Source organism: Pelecanus crispus, chromosome Z (assembly GCF_030463565.1).
Source record: "Pelecanus crispus isolate bPelCri1 chromosome Z, bPelCri1.pri, whole genome shotgun sequence".
Classification (NCBI taxonomy): Eukaryota; Metazoa; Chordata; class Aves; order Pelecaniformes; family Pelecanidae; genus Pelecanus; species Pelecanus crispus.
The window spans coordinates 63,869,338-63,889,616 of record NC_134676.1 but is presented as its reverse complement, the minus strand read 5'-3'; the positions used below and the strand labels follow the sequence as shown (position 1 = coordinate 63,889,616).

Below are 20,279 nucleotides of genomic sequence, written 5' to 3'. Positions count from 1 at the left end.
ACAGCTACAGAGACACTGATGTAAACTGTATTTCATGTGAGCAGTGATCAAGTGTCATAACTTTAATTGCCATCAAATATATTCAAGAGTATTTCCCCAAGCACTGTCATGATGTAAAGTATATCCTCAATAACTCATCCTCTCTGGTAGTCCAATCTATCGGCTTTTTTAAAAGTTCTTCTCAAAGTGAATACCAGTTATCTTGAATCTGCAGATGGAGAAATGGAAGCACAGAGAAATTAGTTAAATTTCTCCATCTGTGTGCCTAAAGTTAGTCTTACGAAAATGAAATTTAGGTACATAACTAAAAGTTACAAAACTATCTTGAATACAAAATTTTTTAAACCTCAAAGACATCAGAGCAGAAGTGAGCACCAGTATTTATCTTCTGCAGGGCCTCAGCACCACTGTAAGCCATCAAGGAGAGCATATTATTCCTACTACTAGTACTGCTACCACCACCACACCTGTGAGGAAAAGACTTACAGTGTCATATTATTTGGCTTATTACTACTACTACTACTACCACCACTACCACGCCTACAAGAGATTTAGGACTCCTTCATGCAGCTGAAGCTTCAAAGCCAAGAATATTGCAGTGTGCCATTGAAACTACGTATGATAAAATTATACAGCCGAAAGAACATACTTCTAATGCACAAAAAGAATCAAGTCAACAATACTACACTAAAAGCGGCCTGCAAGCCCCCAGGTCCCTAATGCTCAGTGGCCTAAATTCAGGTAGAAAATTAAATGCAAGTTAGTGAATGCCTTTTCTATATGATAATGGTGGATACATCAATTGCAAAAATAAATTGAAAAGACTAGCCACAAGGCAAAATGCTCTTACTGGAATTTAGAATACCATTTTTCATACTGTGACATAGAAAATATTTTTAGAAGCAGCAATAGTCAGAAAATGAAAACAATTCTGAATAATGAAAAGGTACTCCATACTTTTCACACATAGACTCTACACCCAGAATTGTACTTCTGTTCAGACCTGAAAACTAATGAATTTTAGACAATTTAAAAAAACTCCACATCACTGTTTTGCTCTTTTAAGAGCCTAGCATACCTTACTGTCAACATTAATGGTTCTTGCAACTTGTACAGAAGGTAGCTGTTAAATGCATTTTGCTTTCTTCAAAGGAAACAAAACAGCATCTACAAGAAGTCAAGATATTCTTTAAACAGACACACTACTGAGCTTTTCTCTATTCAAAGTGGTTTTCCTTGTATTAAAAAAAAAAAAAGTAAAAGGATTTTGAGTAAAGAGTTGCACAGAGTTCTGGGGAAATAATATCCAAGTACTAGACTCAGAGCAAATGGTAGCAGCACAGTCACTGCAGCCACCCACTGTGTAATTAGGTGCCGGTACTCTAGGAAGAGAAATTCTGGAGTACAGACACACTAATTATGTTCACACTGTTTTGTGTAAATAATTCTGCAGGTGGAGTTGACGCCAAATTTCCCAATTTACATGTTGCCTGAGTGACAGAGTCAAGGCGTGTGTCTGCATTTGCATTTTAGTTTGGATCAGTCTGACTCCCACCTGCCCCACCAGCTGTACTTCAGTTCACATCGCAGGGTGATCTCAAGAGTGTGAACCAAATTCCTTTCCCATCAAACCAAGGCAGCAGTTACACTCAAGACTGCTAATGGGCATTCACTCCACAGGACCAGGCTGGAGCTAGTCCAAAACCCAAATCCCCTGAAACATATACAGTATGCATGCTGACTCCTCAACATAATTCATCTACAGATCTGCTCTTACTGCACTACCTGTTAATGCTGGCATAGCCTTTAGGATTAAGTCTGGTGTGATAACACCACTACTCTCAGAAAGACATCTCCACTGTGCTTGTGCTTTTTAAGTACATTCAAGGACATCCTCATTAGCCATATGACCCAGCCACCTCTATACATAACATATGCCTTGTCAGCAAAGTCAGACACACAAGTAATCTGGTGTTTTTCAAAGGACTCCTACATTATCTAACAAGCACAGATAACATCTGCAGACAGCAGTCTTAGCTAAAAAATCTAAAAGGGCAATGTGGATATATGGAGTGGTCTTGGGAATTTTGCAGGCTTCTGAAAGACCTGTCAACTCCGATAAATTTAGAAATAACTACTAATCCCCCTCCTCTGAGAACAGCACCTTAGTGCAGGGAAAAAAAAACCAACCCAAACTTCCAACCCCTCCTCCCATTCCCTTCTTAGAAGCCTCTTTCTCACCTCCCTGCATGGCAGTTCTGCTATTTCACAGCTCATACATTCAGGATACTTTCCTACATAATGAGTCTTCCTGCTTCAAGAGCCAATATGAACAGCTAAGTGGAAATACTCTCACCTTTTCCTGTGCTACCAAATTACATGACTGAGGTGTCCAAGCAGCTAGGGACTGGTCTTTCTGAATATGGCAACAGTTAAACATTAGCATACTGGATCACCTTCCTCAATTTTCTCTGCTACAATTCATTAATTTAGGTTGTAACTTTCAGATTTTAAATTATCCCCTTTTCTTCAACAGCACATACTTTTTTTCAGGTTAGTAGGTAAAGCGTTCTTTTCTATATTTTTCTACCTCTCTCTTCTATAGCACCATTGCTAAGGTAACAGTGCTGTTATGAGGCTATGACACCAATTTCAAACTCAATTATGGCACACTTTGAAATCTAAGCTGACAAAGCAGACAAAGGTTAGAGAGGGAGATGCAGCCCCTGGGCCAGGTACTCGTGGAAAATGAGGCAGTGTGCTAAAATGAAAAATTGCAGAATTTACAATTTTACTTGAATAAGGGAACAGAGAAGTTTTCTGCAATAACGCATTTGGAGGAAACACGGCAAGTTACCTATTACTGTGAAAATGTGAATTTTTATTTATTCATTTATTATAACTCCAGGACTCAAGACTAATGCTGTCTACATGCAGTTCTCCCGTTTTTTCCTCAAGATTAATACAGTGCTTTAAAATAGTACTTTTCCACAATAATTTTACACTACTTTTGGTATCATGCCTGCTGAATAGTGTAAAATCTTCTCCACAAATAAACCTGAATCAATTTAACTAAACTTAAATTAATATGCTATTTAGTTATGCAAGCTTGAATAAATGTATTAGTAGTAGTTTACAGCATTATTCTAAGCAAACTCTTTACTGACTTAGGAGTGATTTACTGATAAAACACGCAAATGGAAGGCTGCAAAAGTTTTTTTCTGTTCTTTTAAAGAATGTAAGTCAAATTATTTTAATGGTCACTTAAACATAACCTAGTTTATCTTGTCCTACTGGAGAAGTACAAAAGAATGCTTTTGGAAATGGAGCTGTCCCTATGACTCATCATCATTTAAAAAGGTTTCTGTCTTCACAGTCTCTGGACTGTGAAGTACAGAAACAATGTCAGGTTTTTTTTTTTTTTTTTTGCTTGGACTCTATGAATAGTCCTGACTTTACAACTACTTTACGAATAATTAAATAATAAAAGATCAGACCCATCAACAAGTAACTAGAAAACCACTGAGAAGAAAAGCACCTTAACTAACAGTACAGGCACCCAGCCACGTGGTAAGGGTTGTAAATAAAATTGCTTAAGGGCTGTGAACTTACTCAAGCTGCTAATAAAGAACGGAACCACAGAGGAACAACACTAACAATGACACATTTCAAATCCCAATGAGTTAAGACTTAAAAGTATATTCATTTTTTGAGGACTGTAAGTATAAATATTAATATTGATATTTAGAAATATTTCAAAATGGTATCTGTAAAAAGACATTCTGGTTTAGACATACACCTCTCCTTTGGCAGGAAATGGAGCACTGATGACAACTCAGACAAATCAGATACATTTGGTCTTCTGTAAACACTACTTGCTTCCCCCTGCCTTTTAAATAGAATGAGTTTTATTATTTGTATTCACTTTTCTAAAAGTTTTGTTTATTCACCAAATGCCAAAAAGTATGAGAATCATCATGAAAATTAAATACGCGAAATCGCTGGCAGCAGTACACCAGATACGCTCGCAGCCCAGTATCAGCTGGAATACTAAGGCAACAAGATGTTTTAAAATTTACTAGATCTTTTAAAGGTAAGCATGAATCTACATTTAAAAAGACTTCTAACAAAAGCTATTCTATCAATCAATTTTCAGTAAGCCACTCTTCATATCTGTTCCTCCTTTTTAGCTAATAACTATACTTGGGCCTGTGTGAAGAGACATTCCTGTCATCTACATATATACACACACAAGTAGACCTCACTGTGTGTTTCTTTCAATGTTTGTAAACAAAACCCAAATTGAGTTATCCTTCAGTTTAGGTTTTTTAGGTTATGCTTACCTTCGTTACCACTAGATTTACAACATTTGAGTATAAAACCAAGTTCAACTGCACAAATATAGGAATTGTTTATAATTTCAGACAGTAATTGAAGACCTATCTTAGCACCATGCAGGATGGGCATAATGTACACCGAATGACTCAGAACTATTATTTTTAACAGAATCAGCAGTATTTCTAAACAAGGCTATTTCTGATGCCATCTGTACTCATGTTTTTAGCCCAATATGCTGAAAACTTAACATACAATTGCACTCTAAACTGAAAGTAATTTTTGAAGTTCAAACCAGTGTTCCACATTGTTTCAATTATTACTGGTTTAAAAGGGCAGAAAAAAAGGCTAAGATACACTAAAAGCACATCCATAACTCAAATTCAACAAAAACATTAGATGGCAAAACAGTGGGGGGGGACGGACACCAGAATACTATTTTCTATGCATTTACAGATAGCATAAACTTAAGTTCAAGGTCTTACATGACCCCTCATAACTGTATGAACTTGACAGTGCCGTAATACTATCACACATCGTACAACACTCACAAGAGCCGAGTGAGAGCTATGGAAGAGGCCCTTTACTCCTATACATTTTGGTGAATTACACTGCCACTTAATCAAGCTTGGTGGGAGCCCTTCTAATTGCCTGAGGTGCCAAGCAATCACCCTGGTTGCTCAACCCTACAACCAGGTCCAAATGATAACAGCAACGATGACAGCACTGCTAACTGAGGTGAAACACTGGAGCAATTCAACTTTTAACCTTGTAGAAAGAAGAAAGCATTTGTTATGTGAAGTGACGTTGTTCATTTTAATTTCAAACAATGTCATTTTCTAAAAGAAAAATACTCGCTTGGTGCCACCGTGCTCAAGAACTGTCACTTGCTGTAACCACATACTCAAGTCTACTAAGTCTTTAGCACAAGACCACTGTCAGATCAACTAATGTTATCTGATTTTATGCTCAGAAAGAATGCTGTCTGAAGTGATGTCAGTAACTACACATGTGTCACCAGCTCAATTTCACCTAAATTAAAAAAACAAAACAAAACAAAACATACAAACAAACAAAACCCCCAAACAACTTTTATTCAATTTCCCAACCAATTTGGATTCTGGTAGAATCTTTAGAATTGCACAGATAATGCTAAAAATATTATTGTGAAATCGTACCAAAAAAGATGACACAAATCAAACACAATATAATGCCACTGCTGCTTCTTTACTGCTTAAATAAATTCACTTTCAAATGTGTTTTGTAAGATGCTAAATTACTTTTGTAACTGCATTTTTAGTTCACATTATCCTAAAAAGAGTTATTCCCAAATGTCTAACTGCATTAGCTGTGCAGTCACTGAAGAGAAGCATTTTCCAGAATTCATCATTTGATTCAATTTGTAAAAATCAGTTCAGCGTATAGCATTTTCTTCCACTCACACATTAGAATTTATCCAATGACCAATACACGTTAATATCTTCCAAATTACTTTTATTTTCAGCAGTATTTTTAGAGGATCTATCCACTGCTCTATTCCTTATGCATATATTGTACTACCAGTACTCTTCTGCCCCATGTCACAATCGTGATATGACAGTCTCCTCTATGTGCCTTAAGACTGACATCACCTCTTTCCTCCTGAAAGGCAGGGTGTGTGGGGCACCATAAAAACATTCTGCATGTGCAAAATCCAAGTGAGAGTAAGGGAACTAATTTGAGAAGGAAGATGAAAGCTCACATTAGGGGAAAAAAAAAGAAAAAATCATATAATGTTTCCTATGCTAACCACAACTACAGCTGAAAGACTTAAAAAGTTCAAGCACTTACACATTGGGAAAAGGAGTATTGAAATTAAATGGAAACCAAGCATAACACTGGAAAGAAAATACTGGATGAATTCACACCGCACAAGTTAAAGCAGCTCAGAATTTAGCACCTATTCCACAAATATTTATACAGGCAAGGAATGTTAACACTGAATCAATGGCTATTCTCCGTACTTGTTCATCAATCAATCAATTTGTTGAAAAACATTGAGAAACAGTATTTTCATGAGTAAAATCTTTAGAAATTTAGCCTCAAAGAAGCATTGTCAATGACAACAGAAGACTACTAGGCAGCAAAAAGATAGTAACTAGTACGCTGCCAACTTGTCCCTAAGAATTCTCCAGGCAACAGCCTTTGTATTTAAGACTATGTAGCTCATTTCACCCTCAAACTAGACTAGCTAGCTATTATCATGTACAGTAAGACTGTTCATACAGGCAGTTAAGCAAATACAAAGACTTCAGGAGAAAAGTAGAAATCTAGTATGGCTACTCAAAGAACAAAACAAGGTGTCACCACTTTCTGCCATTTTTATCACACCTGTTGTGCAGAATGGGATGAATATAAAGCTAAAACAGGCTTTCACCAAGAGCAGGGGTATATGCATATCTGCTGTGCAAATGCCTATATGGCCAACCATTTGGAAGAGGACCTGATTTTCAAAGTGTCAGATCCTATGCTACCATTATATTTGCAATGTTCTCCCTTATTAAATAGGCATCACGTGAAATTTCTACAGCTAGCTGATTCGTTACTGTACACAACAAAGACAGTTAGCTTGTAGTGAATTTTTAAAATCTGTATTATTTCAGAATAAAAAACAAATCAGCTACACGGAAAGCAAAATATACATTATTACTGAATCAAATTTTGGTAGGTTGTCCTGAATGTACTTGGATTTTGAGCACTGTCTGTCCAGGATGCCACACTGCTGTGTGAGATCTGTATCTCACAATTGTCACTGAATTTACTCCTACTAGCTCAGCTGCCTGCAGACAGTGTTTCTGACGGTGACTGAAGTTGTGCAATTTCCATGATGTGTGCAACCCACTCAGAGTGAGACCACAGCTCATTCAGAGACATGGTTTGGCTAAGAAATCCAACTGACAGAAGAGGATGGAGTTCTAGTTTTACTACTGAAAAAAAAAATATTCTTAATAAAAATATATTTTCTGGAAAAAAGTTCAATTTCTTCCTGCAGACTGCATTTCTGTCAAGAAGTAACTTTGAAGAGAAATACTTGGCTCTCTACAGATCATTACACACATGAAAATCTGTGTTTAAAGACTTCATTTGCAGAGGTAAATTAGAAAATAACACTTTTATACAAGGGTATATTTTCATCCTTATTGTGAGCACTGAGCATGCTAACTTTGGAAGGGTTTTTTGTAGAATAGGTAAAATTGTATCATAGGGAGTACAAATCAGCTGACAAAATCAGGGTGGCATCACCTACCCTGAAGCTGGCATTTCCTTAATGTTTCAATGTGCAAACCCAAATAAAAAGCATTTTAGGTCTTTTTTTGGCAGTATTTTTTTCAACTAGAGAGGAAAAAAAAAGTAAAAATAAACTCTACTGTGTAAATTACTACTTTTTTGTAGTTCATTTCAATCACAAGGTTTGTTAGTGCTACAAGCAAAGAACAGATCTGGGGGTCAGAGTCATTCCAATGTCCCCACCACTGAAAACTCATACAAACAAGAATTTCACAGAAATTTCTTTAATTTATGCTTTTGATTAATAAATTTGCTCCCTTAGCTTCCTTCTCAAAAGTAGGAAACATTTCACAAAATCCTCATTTGCTGCTGCACCTAAACACTTCTAGTTCCTTCTACATTTCCCTTTATTGTCTGCTGTAATTTATGTGCCTGCTTAAAGCTCCCCTAAAGCTGGGCCACAACAGAATTCAGTGAAGTATCAAAGAAATCAAGACAAAGCCTCTACTGTGTGCCAGACAGCGCATGTATCAAAACAAGCTTTAAAAAATGGAACTCTAGAGAAGACAAACAAGCTCTGTTGAAGTCAGCAGAGCGCACAGTACCATACAAATAACTCCTAAGAGCCAGGAACACAAAGTATGAACAAAAAAGAACAAAACCCTTAACTTTGGCCACATCAGCCAGAACACTGAAAAATCAGTCAGACAAAATGAAGTTGACTCATTAGAGTTGGCTGGAAGACGCATGGAAACAATGCCAGGACAAGGGCAGATTCAACACAGGCACCACTTTCTGAGGTACGCTACTTGCATGGCAATAAGCAAATGAAGAGCATGCTGGAAGGTTCTCCTCAGTTGGTGACACACAGGCTAATTAAGGAGGGAAAATTTATGCTCAACTGCTGCTAGTAGCAAGCAAAAAAAGAAGTTTCTTTCACTACCATCTGTATCCAGGTAAACAGGATTCTGCTCCAAAAAGCTGTAAGCCAGGCATGCACAGGCATAACTAAGCAAAAAAACCCAAATGCCAGAACCGGAGGATACAGTAGAAAATGGTAATGTGTCCACAACCTCATAGCAGCATAGTATTGACATCACAGATGATCATGATGTTTTCCAACTGCTTCATAAATTGTAAAGAAATTATGGGATCATACTGGCAACTTAAAATATTCAAACTCTCTGGACCTTTATATAATAATCTAAGAACTCTGGTTTCCTAAAAAAACCCACCAAAACCAAAACCCACCACCCAAAATCTACCACTTTTTAATGTGACAAAGCTATCCTAGTGCCACCTCATATAGAATTTTTGATTTTTTTTGATTTTGATTACCACACATTTTAGTCCCAATTGACGTAAGTACAAATTTTCACCAAAAATACTTCCTGAAATTATTTGCTAAAGTGTTCTCCAGGAACATAAAAACTAATGCACTGGGGACCATGCTACTTTTCAGGTGGCCAGAGCTTTGTGGTGGATCTGCTTAGACCTTCTCTCATTAAGACTTTCTGTTGACCTCCCAAAGAAGACTGAAAAGTTTTTAAACAAAAAAAAAAAAGCTAAACTATAAACTAGGCTATAAACCTTTTCATTAAAAATATTAACCATTCAAAAGAAAAAAAAAAAGTTACTTGGAGAGACACTGCAATTGCTATTCTTGAGTCTTCGTACAACCCCCCCCCACTGTCTACTGTACCCTTGCAGGGCAGATGAGAACTACAGAGTGCTACCTGTTCCAGGAAAGGGCTCTCCCATCACTGGCCAGGCAGAGATCTCCATGTCCTACTCCACCACAGGCTCTTTGGATCCCAGGCTGCTGCTGTCACCCTCCCTCCTTCACCCCAGTCCAGCTCCCACCCCTTCCCCAACCTCTGAAGGCTCCTCTCCTTCACAATTCTCGGGAGTTCTAGAAGGGAGAGAAATTCCTCCTCCCCCCTTCTTAAGGGAGCATAACCCAGCTGGGAAAAAACAAGAATAGAACAAGAGCAAATGCTGTCCTTCACACCGAGACAGACCAAACACTCATCCACACCAACATCTCACCTGCAACAGCAGGAACCTAGTCGGGCTACATGAACAAAACAAAAACTGCTTTTCATTTCTCTTTTATGTCCCTTCCCCAGCTTCCAGCTGGCCTTGACTTGCAGACTTCCTGAAACCACGTCTCCAGTGGTACTACCTCCTGACCAATTCTTTCAGCATCCAAATGCTCCCATGGCAAAAACTTACAATGAGAAATGAATCTTGTTTTGTTTGTTTTCCCACTTGCTATCTGATAATGTTATTTGATGTCCCTTAGATCTGGTATTAAGGGAAACTAATAATTCCCTGTTAACTTTTCCTCATGCTATTTATGGTCTTTTAGAGGTCAACAACCTTCTTCCCACCCTGTTGTCCCTGTCTCTTCCCACGCTCTCCACCCAAAAAGTCCCATTCTATTCAGTCATGCCACTTAAGGAAGCTTTTCATATCACTCTCATTTTTTTTACACCTATACTAATTCTACTAGATCCTTCCTGAGGAGGTTCATCAGAACAGGACATACTACTCAACTTCTGGATGCAGCATGTGTCCATACTGACATAATTCTAGTTTTATTTCCCTATCTACACCCAGTAACTCCCAGTATCAGACCAACTTTTTGGATCTGAACTACACACTAACGTGACAACTTATGAAAAAAACCTGACATTTTCAGATATTTACACTATCTCTAAGACCTATGTTGTTGCCATGCTAATTCAGAACCCCTCATTATGTATATAAAGTTAAGGCTGATTTCCATCATGATTGTTTTACACTTCAGAGCACTGAATTTTATTTGCCGTGTATTCAATTCAGTCACTCAATACCACAAGATTCTTCTGCAGCTCTTCACACTCCACTCTTACCACACTGAAAATTATCACTCAAACGTCTTCTTCTCATTCTTTTTTTCCAGATAACTTATGAATATGTTGAAAAAACCACGTGCCACAGCAGAAATCTCACTAGGACACTACTTGTTAAAAAAAAAAAAAAACACCAAAAAGCCCCCCCAAAACCCAAACACTCAACAAAAAAACCCCAACCACCACAAAACCAACCAACCCAAACCCCAACTATTTATTTTGCTCTTCATTTTCTACCTTTAAGTTGGATAATAACCGAAGAACCTTCCTAAATCAACCTAGGTTCTTCAGAAGTCTTTGATGAGGGACATAACTCATTTTAGAAATCCAAGCAGACTCATCAGTGCCAATTGCTTACCTCCTACTCAATGATTTCTTCAAAGAACTCATATTTGTGAGCTACACTTCTCCCTAAGAAAGATTAACTCTTTGCCCACTAGCAGTCTGTTCCTTACTGTGGTTTCCAACATGACCATTACAACCTCAAGCTTCCAGGTCCATAGCAATCAGCAGTTTTTCCTAAACTTTTCTGCTTTCTTAAAAAGTGGCATCCCACCCGCCACCTTTCATAACTTGCATGCTGAAGCCATTTTAAACACAGAATACAGATCTTGATCTTTGTCTGACAATTATAAGTGGTTGTTATAACCAGAAGCACTTAAACATGTAAAGGATCTTCCAGGAAAATTACATACATACACACGAATTTGGTAAGCAATGCAGATGTCTGTCGGGTGGAAGAGAAAGGAAAAGATTACTGAACTTCCTTCAGTTTGAATTCTATAGTTTGACAATGTATCATTACATTTAACAGACAACAAATAAAGGAAGATATGTAAGTAAGCAAGTGGAAACATGCTGGTGAAGACTCTCAGGGGCTAGCGGGTACCTAACTAACAGAAGATGTCTCTTAAGCTGCAAGGCTGACATAGTGTGGATTATACAGAAGAGAAGCTTTGACTAAGAAGCCATACTTGCTGAATTGCTGCAAGGACAGAACCTACCACAGAGGAACTACAGGATCCATGAACAAACAAGAAATTATCGGCTGACAAACTGATGAAGACTTCTGACAGAAGGGAAATAATTTGCATTACTAGAATTCGAAGTATCCAGATCTCACAATCACTCCAGTAAATGATTCCTCCTCTTTCTTAAGCTGTAGTTTGCTCTTTCTTTAAAGCCAAAGGGGTCATACCTCAATCTTCCCAAAAGCTGCAGAGGAGAGGGTGGAAAATGTCTTCTTTGCCTCTGTGTTTAATAGCCAGACCAGTTATCCCCAGGGTACTCAGGCCCTTGACCTAGAGGATAGGGATGGAGACCAGAATGGAGCCCTCCTAGTCCAGGAGGAAGCAGTTAATGACCTGCTACGCCACCTGGATGCTCACAAGTCTATGGGGCCAGATGGGATCCACCCAAGAGTACTGAGGGAGCTGGCAGAGGAGCTTGCCAAGCCACTCTCCATCATCTATCAGCAGTCCTGGTCAACAGGGGAGGTCCCTGATGATTGGAGGCTTGCCAATGTGACACCCATCTACAAGAAGGGCTGGAAGGAGGACCCAGGGAACTACAGGCCTGTCAGCCTGACCTCGGTGCCGGGAAAGATGATGGAGAGGTTCATATTGAGTGAACTCAACAGGCAAGTGCAGGTCAACCAAGGGATCAGGCCCATCCAGCATGGGTTTATGAAAGGCAGGTCCTGCTTGACCAACCTGATCTCCTTCTATCACCTGGTGACCCGCCTGATAGATGATGGAAAGGCTGTGGATGTCATTTACCTGGACTTTAGCAAAGCTTTTGACACCGTCTCTCACAATATTCTCCTTGGGAAGCTGGCAGCTCATGGCTTGGATGGGCGTAGTCTTCACTGGGTAAAAACCTGTCTGGGTGGCCGAGCCCAGAGAGTGGTGGTAAATGGAGTTAAGTCCCGTTGGTGGCTGGTCACAAGCGGTGTTCCCGAGGGCTCTGTTTTGGGGCCAGCCTTGTTTAATATCTTTATCAACGATCTGGATGAGGGGATTGAGTGCACCCTCAGTAAATTTGCAGATGACGCCAAACTGGGTGGGAGTGTTGATCTGCTGGAGGGTAGGATGGCCCTGCAGAGGGACCTGGACAGGCTGAATCAATGGGCTGAGGCCAACTGTATGAGGTTTAACAAGGGCAAGTGCCAGGTCCTGCACTTCGGTCACAATAACCCCATGCAACGTTACAGGCTTGGGGAGGAGTGGCTGGAAAGCTGCCTGGCCGAAAAGCACCTGGTGGTGTTGGTAGACAGCCAGCTGAACATGAGCCAGCAGTGTGCCCAGGTGGCCAAGAAGGCCAACAGCATCCTGGCTTGTATCAGGAATAGTGTGGCCAGCAGGAGCGGGGAGGTGATTGTTCCCCTGTACTCAGTGCTGGTGAGGCCGCACCTGGAATACCGTGTCCAGTTTTGGGCCCCTCACTACAACAAAGACCTTGAGGTGCTGGAGCATGTCCAGAGAAGGGCAGTGAAGCTGTTGAAGGGTCTGGAGCACAGGCCTTATGAGGAGCGGCTGAGGGAACTGGGGTTGTTTAGCCTGGAGAAGAGGAGGCTGAGGGGAGACCTTATCGCTCTCTACAACTCCCTGAAAGGAGGGTGTAGTGAGGTGGGTGCTGGTCTCTTCTCCCATGTAGTTAGCGATAGGATGAGAGGAAGTGGGCTCAAGCTGCGCCAGGGGAGGTTTAGGTTGGAAATTAGGAAAAATTTCTTTATGGAAAGGGTGGTCAAGCATTGGAACAGGCTGCCCAGAGAGGTGGTGGAGTCCCCATCCCTGGAAGTGTTCAAAAAACGGGTAGATGTGGCACTTTGGGACATGGTTTAGTCTAGTCTACCCTTGATTGGTTTAGTGTGGACTTGGTAGTGTAGGTTAATGGTTGGACTGGATGATCTTAAAGGTCTTTTCCAGCCTAAACAATTCTATGATTCTACGAAAAGGTTATACCTTACAGCTGACAGTTCAGCAATTTCATACTCAAGTTGCTTTCAAACCCTTTGGTGAATATAATTTATCTCTGACATTTCACTGAATCTGTTTCATCCCTTTGTTCTAGAAGTTTTATTGCTCACACTTAAATTCAAGACAGGGCCACTGAGATGTTCTCCACATAGTAGGGAAATATCCCTAAGCAACGTATGGCAATTACTGTGGAGGTGCGACAACATTCATTTTGGTTCATGAAGTGACTATGATCCACTATGTCCCACAGTGCCATGTCTACATGTTATTTGAACACCCCCAGGGATGGCAACTCCACCACCTCTCTGGGCAGCCTGTTCCAATGCTTGACTACCCTTTCCGTGAAGAAATTTTTCCTAATATTCCATCTAAACCTCCCCTGACGCAACTTGAGGCCATTTCCTCTTGTCCTGACTTGACCTCTTAGCAGAAGTAACAACATATCACACAACTGAGATCACTTGGAAATCAGATTCCTAGTGACAGTTCTGGAAGTGATGCTATACTCTAATGTGTAACATGATGGACAAAGAAATGCCTATCATACTAAAATCAAGATTTAAACACAAGCTTCTGAAGTTATACTACAGTTTACTTACTACATGTAGCCTATTATATTAATAGCAACTCCAAATCAAAAGTATCTACTTTAACACAAGCATTTCTCTTCTGGGTACTGAATACTTTGCTTTCAAGCTTAACATAATTTTTCAATTATTTTTAATTTCTGTATGCCTTGGTGAAATATTTTACTGTGTGAAACATTTTGCTGTGTGTGATGCCAACTAAAAATCTTCTCTCCAAAGATAAAAGGAAAAAGGGAAAAGGCAAGATGAAGCTACAAAACACTCTCCCTTTGGAAAGAGATGGGTAAGTCCTGTTATCTGACACAGTAAGTATCCCCAGCAAAATGTATAATTTCTGGTACCTTAGAAGAAAAACTGTTGTTATATTTCTGAAGATGGGATCGCAAACATGGGTATTCATTAAATGTATTTACCTACCATCTATTTGAGTAACCTCATACAGGGATAGACAGACACATAGTACATATGTATCTAGCACATGACAAAATCGTTAAGCTGTATGTATCAGAGGTCTCTAAAAACATGTTAGGCTTCAAATTCTAATTTGCAAACACATGGCTTACCATGATATACTGAACTAAAAATTTTTGTGCCAGTTACAAAAATATCTCCTAACACCTTCTGTGCTTTACAATGAGGAGCATTAAACACTGACAATCAGAGACAGCAGATCAGAATAAAGTCAGTTTTCAAGGTGAAATATCAAGAAATGGTGGCTAAGCAGATTGTATGACCATAAAATGGGGTTTGGTGAGTTAAAAGAAAATGTGATCACCTAATCAAGGAGACAGCTCATAAAAGTAGTCACTCATTCCAAAAGAGAGAATCCCTCATCAGCCATTTTAAAGCAAACCTTAAAATTTAGGCAAGGGGGATAAAGGGTACCAATGTGTGTCACTACAAGTGTAAACTTCTAGAAAAAAGATGTGATTCAGCCACTGGTATACCTGATGTAAAGGATCGGCACTCTTTGTTTTTTTTTAAAACTCTTATGGCTTATAGATCACAAAGGGCTGCTTCCATACAAGGCTGACAAACAGTTCACATCCAAAAAGTGTAACAGAGCATTGAAACATTGCAAGCCAGTTAGTTCATGGAACATTCTGAATGTCAATCTTCTGTTTTTATAAACAAACATATGCTAACAAACTCCAAGCTGGAAGCAGCACATTTTTTAGATTCCCTCTTTTTAATGAAGAAAACAAGCTACTGTAACTGTTAAGTTGCTAACTTGCTATCCAGTCTGCTGTTCCTGCTAAGAATTTATATATTCATCCCTTTAGACAGTCACAAAAAGGTATTATAGGAAGTTATATTTGCAGATAAAATAAAATGCAACTTAATCATATTTAATTGTAAAAATCACACCAATTTCTAATAAGACATAAACTTTCTCATATTCTCACAAATCCACCACGACCGAAACAAGATGAAAACCAGGCACCGTGGCATCATCTTAGCACACTTTTTACCTTTAATTCTGCTAATTTGAGTATTAATTAATCAACCTCACAACGTATGCACAACACCGCAAGAAATCTGGAATATTATATTCTACAGGCTTAAAATTTCTTTTGTAACCACATTAAATTATCTGAGCTTAACATTGTACAAACTCATTCAAAATCAAAATCCTCAAAATATCTTAGCACTTGCTTTTTTATTTAGGCAAAATCCATTCCAATCCAACATAATAGCATCACAAGCTTTATTACCCTGCTGTCTAATTAGCAGAAGAAACCCACAAACACCATCCATGTCAAAAATAAACCACTCTTCGGACCTGCAGTGGACATCACAGTAACTAGCTCTCTAGGACTTTGTCTTTTAAACCTGTATTCCTTAAAACTAACAAAGCAAACAATAACAAAAAAAAAACCACAGAAAATTATTAAAATTAACACCTTTATATGAGTATAATGATCTGCCAAAACACTACCCTCCACAAAACAAAAAAACTGTAAAAAAAACCCCATGATAAGCAGCTCCTGATTTCCCAAGAACAAGAGTTTAACCATTGCCTTGCTTCTTTACAGTGTGTATTTAGCTATTCAGAACGTTTCTAAAAAAATTCAAGGAATCTGAATCGGTTCCACTGACAATCTTCCTGTTTTATTATTGATACGTGTGGACACAATACAGAGGACATTAAAGAAGCTGAAAATCAGATGTAGAGTATAATTTTAAGTGTACTATATAAAGATGAAAGAGAGACCATTTTGCCCACAGAGCATCAGATAGCTTTCTTACACAAGATAACATGCATTACTCATTTACTGTAAAATCCAAGGACTCAGAGAGTGAGTGTGGAAATCAAGCGTGGTGTTATTCTTTTCCTGCTTCTTGAGTACCTGAAGTTAAGTTACATATACCTATTTCCCTCCAGACTCTATACAGGGAAAAATGCTGATATGAATTGCTGTGACATAAAAAAACCATATCATATCCTTAGCAGAAAAATACTTGTCTTCTGCAAGAACCAGGCAGGAGATTCTTAATTTGCAATGTATATCTCAAAAAACGAGGTCTTTTTCTGACAGTCTCCTACATTTACATGCACAACGTAGTACAGCTGATGTTGGACTGCTTTTTGTCTCTTCATGAATTTTACAGGTGTTGAATTAAAACTATATTAATCTTTTTCTAAATTTTGTCCACAGTCTGTGTTTTATGCAGTTACTGTTACTATCTACATCTAGACCCTGAAACCATTTTTCTTCATTTATGGGCCAACATCATTATTTCATTGACCATCAAACAGAATATTTGTTGATTTTATCATACCGAACTGCTGTATTTCATCTGACAGTAAGCCAACAGTAACAACTGAATTTCCCAAGTTAGTCATAATACTCTGAGGGATTTCTTTTGTTTGAACAGTTAATCCCTAGGACAACACAAATTAAAAACCAAAGTGGACACTGTTTTACTAATCACTTTGGCATCGCCATTATCACATTTATCTTTGTTTACCCATCATGTTGTTTTCTGGTCAGCAAATGTACAGTTTTCACTTTTAAATATGAAATTTAGCTCTAAACATGAAGCATTCAGAGATTGTTTTTATATAGGTCAGTAGTAGTTCATAATAAATACATGCTCAAGATGAGCTCATGTTAAGCTTTTAATTCCAGTATGATTACCTTACATTTCTGAAATGGAGTGATTATAAAGATGAGGCACACTTACACAACATTTTAACACTACTACTTCCAAAAATCTTTAAAATGCCCTTCCTAACTATTGCCTTTCACAACTGATTAAAGAATATAAAGCAGAAGAGGAGACACAAGCAAACAAATTAACAGCCCAAAGAATCACTGTGAGATGTTTCTGCACTAGCCCACAGACCAAAATTCATGGTGCAAGAAGTGCTGTTTGCCACAGAACCACAGCTTGTTTTCCCCACTGCTGCTCCCCTTCTCCCACTAATACCTGGGATTTTACTTGGCGGGAGGGGCTGCTAGGTCTCTGTAGCACTTACATTCTCCCAAAGGATCATTTTTTCCAAAATATTTGGAGCTTTAACTGCTTATATCGTAGCCAAAGGGCTTTCAATCTCCACTGCTCTGGCTCTTCTAATTACTTTTCTTGTAATTATCCCTAATTATGGCACTGGAACCATACAACCATGCAGTTTCTTTCAGTGGAACAAAGCCACCACATATTTTCTCCAAAAGCTTGCAAAACTAAAATTATCTCCTGACTAAAGAGAATCCTGTAATGATCCCTATCAAACTTCACCCACAGACTCCAATCAGACTCCAAGATCATTCCCACACCATCCTTCAGGTTCAAGTCAAGTCAAAGCTAGGTTTCTACCCTTTCCAAACACATCTGAAACAAACAAGGGAAAGAACAGCTTCTTGGTTCAGATGCAGGAGCAAGCACTCCTGAGGAACACAGCTGATTAGGATTTCTTCATAGCATATGGATTTAAAACAAAAATCAAATGAATCTGAACAATTTCCTCCCCACCCATTCCCCAAAATGAAAAGAAACATCCTGAGTTTGAGATTTGAGTTGAGAATTTTTTTAGGATAAATTCCTTAGATCTAGAATGGCATTTCAGGAGAGAGAAAATGCGACATCTACTCTGAATATGCTCATACGCACTCCTCTGTGGAGTATGATAGAGCCACTTTCCATCTGGTGGTGTGCCAGGTTTGAAGTAAGGACAGAAAGCTGTTCCACATCCCGAATTAATGCCCTAGAGACCAGCTTAAACAGCTGGTCTGTCTCTAGGTCAGTGGAAATTTAATTATCTGCACAAAGGCTAAAAAAAAAAAAGGGGGGGGGGGGGGGGAGAAGAAAAAAAGGAAAAAAGGAAAAAAAGAAAAGAAAAAAATGACAGGGAGGGAAGGAGAGTTACCGACAAATTTGTTATAATATTAAGAAAAATGGTATAAATGACAGAATTAGCCTTCAGATACAGAACTGAGCAAACAATTTTTTTTTTTCCACAGCTGTTAATGCTAACCACTGTTTCAAGTAGCTGGTGTAAAGGACTATAATTCCATTTCAACTTAGGTAGCAGAGCCACTTTCATTTTACACTGCAATGCAAGGATTAAATGTATCTGAAAAACTTTAGCTTCTTTCAAGTGTGGTTAACTAGGGACAGTGCTTCAGAACATTTCTTCTTACAGTGAATATAGAGGTCACAACCTACATGCTGGAGGAAAAGAAAGTTCAGTTCAAAGTATTTTTAATAGCTATATTCATCAGATTACCATATTAAAAAACCCCCGAAGATTAGTTGTAAAGGAACAGTAAGTCTGTGATATGGAGATCAGAAAGCAAGGAGGATGGACATAAAAATGTTGTTTAATATTTAGAATATGCCCACCCTATGCAGCAGTATACGCAGAGATACCAAAAATTTCTGAGCCATATTAACTGAGGTACCAAAAGCAGTCTGGTTTTGCTGGCTGACAGCAAAAAGCAGCAGGATTTGTCAGCTTAGGAAGAACACTACATTAATACACGATAATGCTTGTGAAATTCTGCCTTGTTCAGTGTCACGGATCACATTGATTCAGCTGTGTATCTATCTTCCTACTGACCAAAATCCATCTAAATTCCAGCTGAGCCTAGTGTTTCCTCTCGGATAGGTGGCTCTGAGGGCTTGCACCTAAATAAACAAACATCAAATGGATATATCTGGGTGAAATTATTAAGTATGAGTTTAGGCGTTGGGAGAGGCTGGAGAACTTGTGCTCTTACTTTAAAATGAACTTTTTCTTTTGGGATGTCAAATACTGTAATTGTAGTAAACCCCAAAATGTTTAAACTTACCTTAAAATACTGAAAACCTCCAGTCTCTCCCATGTTTTCAAGAGCTGAACAATACTTGCTTTGTCAAACTATGTCAGCAGACTGAACTTCCTGCTGGTAAGTACAGCAGTGCTAAAATGGTAGCGCTTATCATGAAAAGAAAGCTATGAAAACTGGAAGCTGTTTCTAAAAAGCTGTTTTGAAATACTTAAATTTACAAATCTAAAAAAACCACCCCCCCAAAAAACCCCCAAAATCCTTCACTAAGTAGATTTGATAGCTCTCCCTTACACAGCCTGGAAAAGGACTTGTGTAGGAATCTCAAAGCACACAAAACTTGGTGAGCAACTACCAGTCCATGACATAAAAGGCAGTAACAGAAACACTGATGCCCACAGGCACAGAGCTTGCAATACCTTCATATTAGACGCCTCGGTTTCCAGTTTTGTTAAGTGATTTGAGTTATCCTCTAGCTCTTGCCGAAGGTTGGAGTTCTCCATCTTTAATGCCTCAACTTGCTTTAACAACTGATCATATGAAGCTGCGGCCATCCTGGGCTACCCTCAGCCCTAAAAGAAGTAAGAGAAGATATTAAACATTTTAGAAAAAAACCCCAAATTTATCTAACCATAAAATTATCTCTCGCTCTTCCCTGTTTACCAGTCAACTTTCTAAACATTTAATTTAAATCCATTAAACCAAACTATTAATGCCTAGAACTAATGCCAGTTCAAAGACTTTTTTCAGTGGGCTTCCATTTGATACACATGATTAAGCAAATGGAAGTTCATTAACCATGGCAGTAGGTATTAGAGGAAGCCAGAAAACATGGAAGAAAATCATAGCATCGTACAAAGTATCCTTACTATTTGCCTTTCAATTCTAACACTGAGAAACTATTCAGATAATAGACAATATTTAACCATTTTTGGATAGGGA

At 38.6% G+C, this 20,279-nt stretch overlaps 1 protein-coding gene across 7 annotated transcripts in view; it reads right to left on the bottom strand.

The window, feature by feature from the left end:
- APC (APC regulator of Wnt signaling pathway) overlaps nt 1–19,891 on the bottom strand; it is a 67,168-nt gene extending 47,277 nt beyond the window's left edge. For all 7 annotated transcript variants that reach the window (XM_075725776.1, XM_075725777.1, XM_075725780.1 and 4 more), the window contains exon 1: nt 19,757–19,891. In XM_075725776.1, the coding sequence (XP_075581891.1) occupies nt 19,757–19,891 (135 nt within the window). The remainder of the gene's footprint in view (nt 1–19,756) is intronic.
- Between the last annotated feature and the right edge of the window lie 388 nt (nt 19,892–20,279).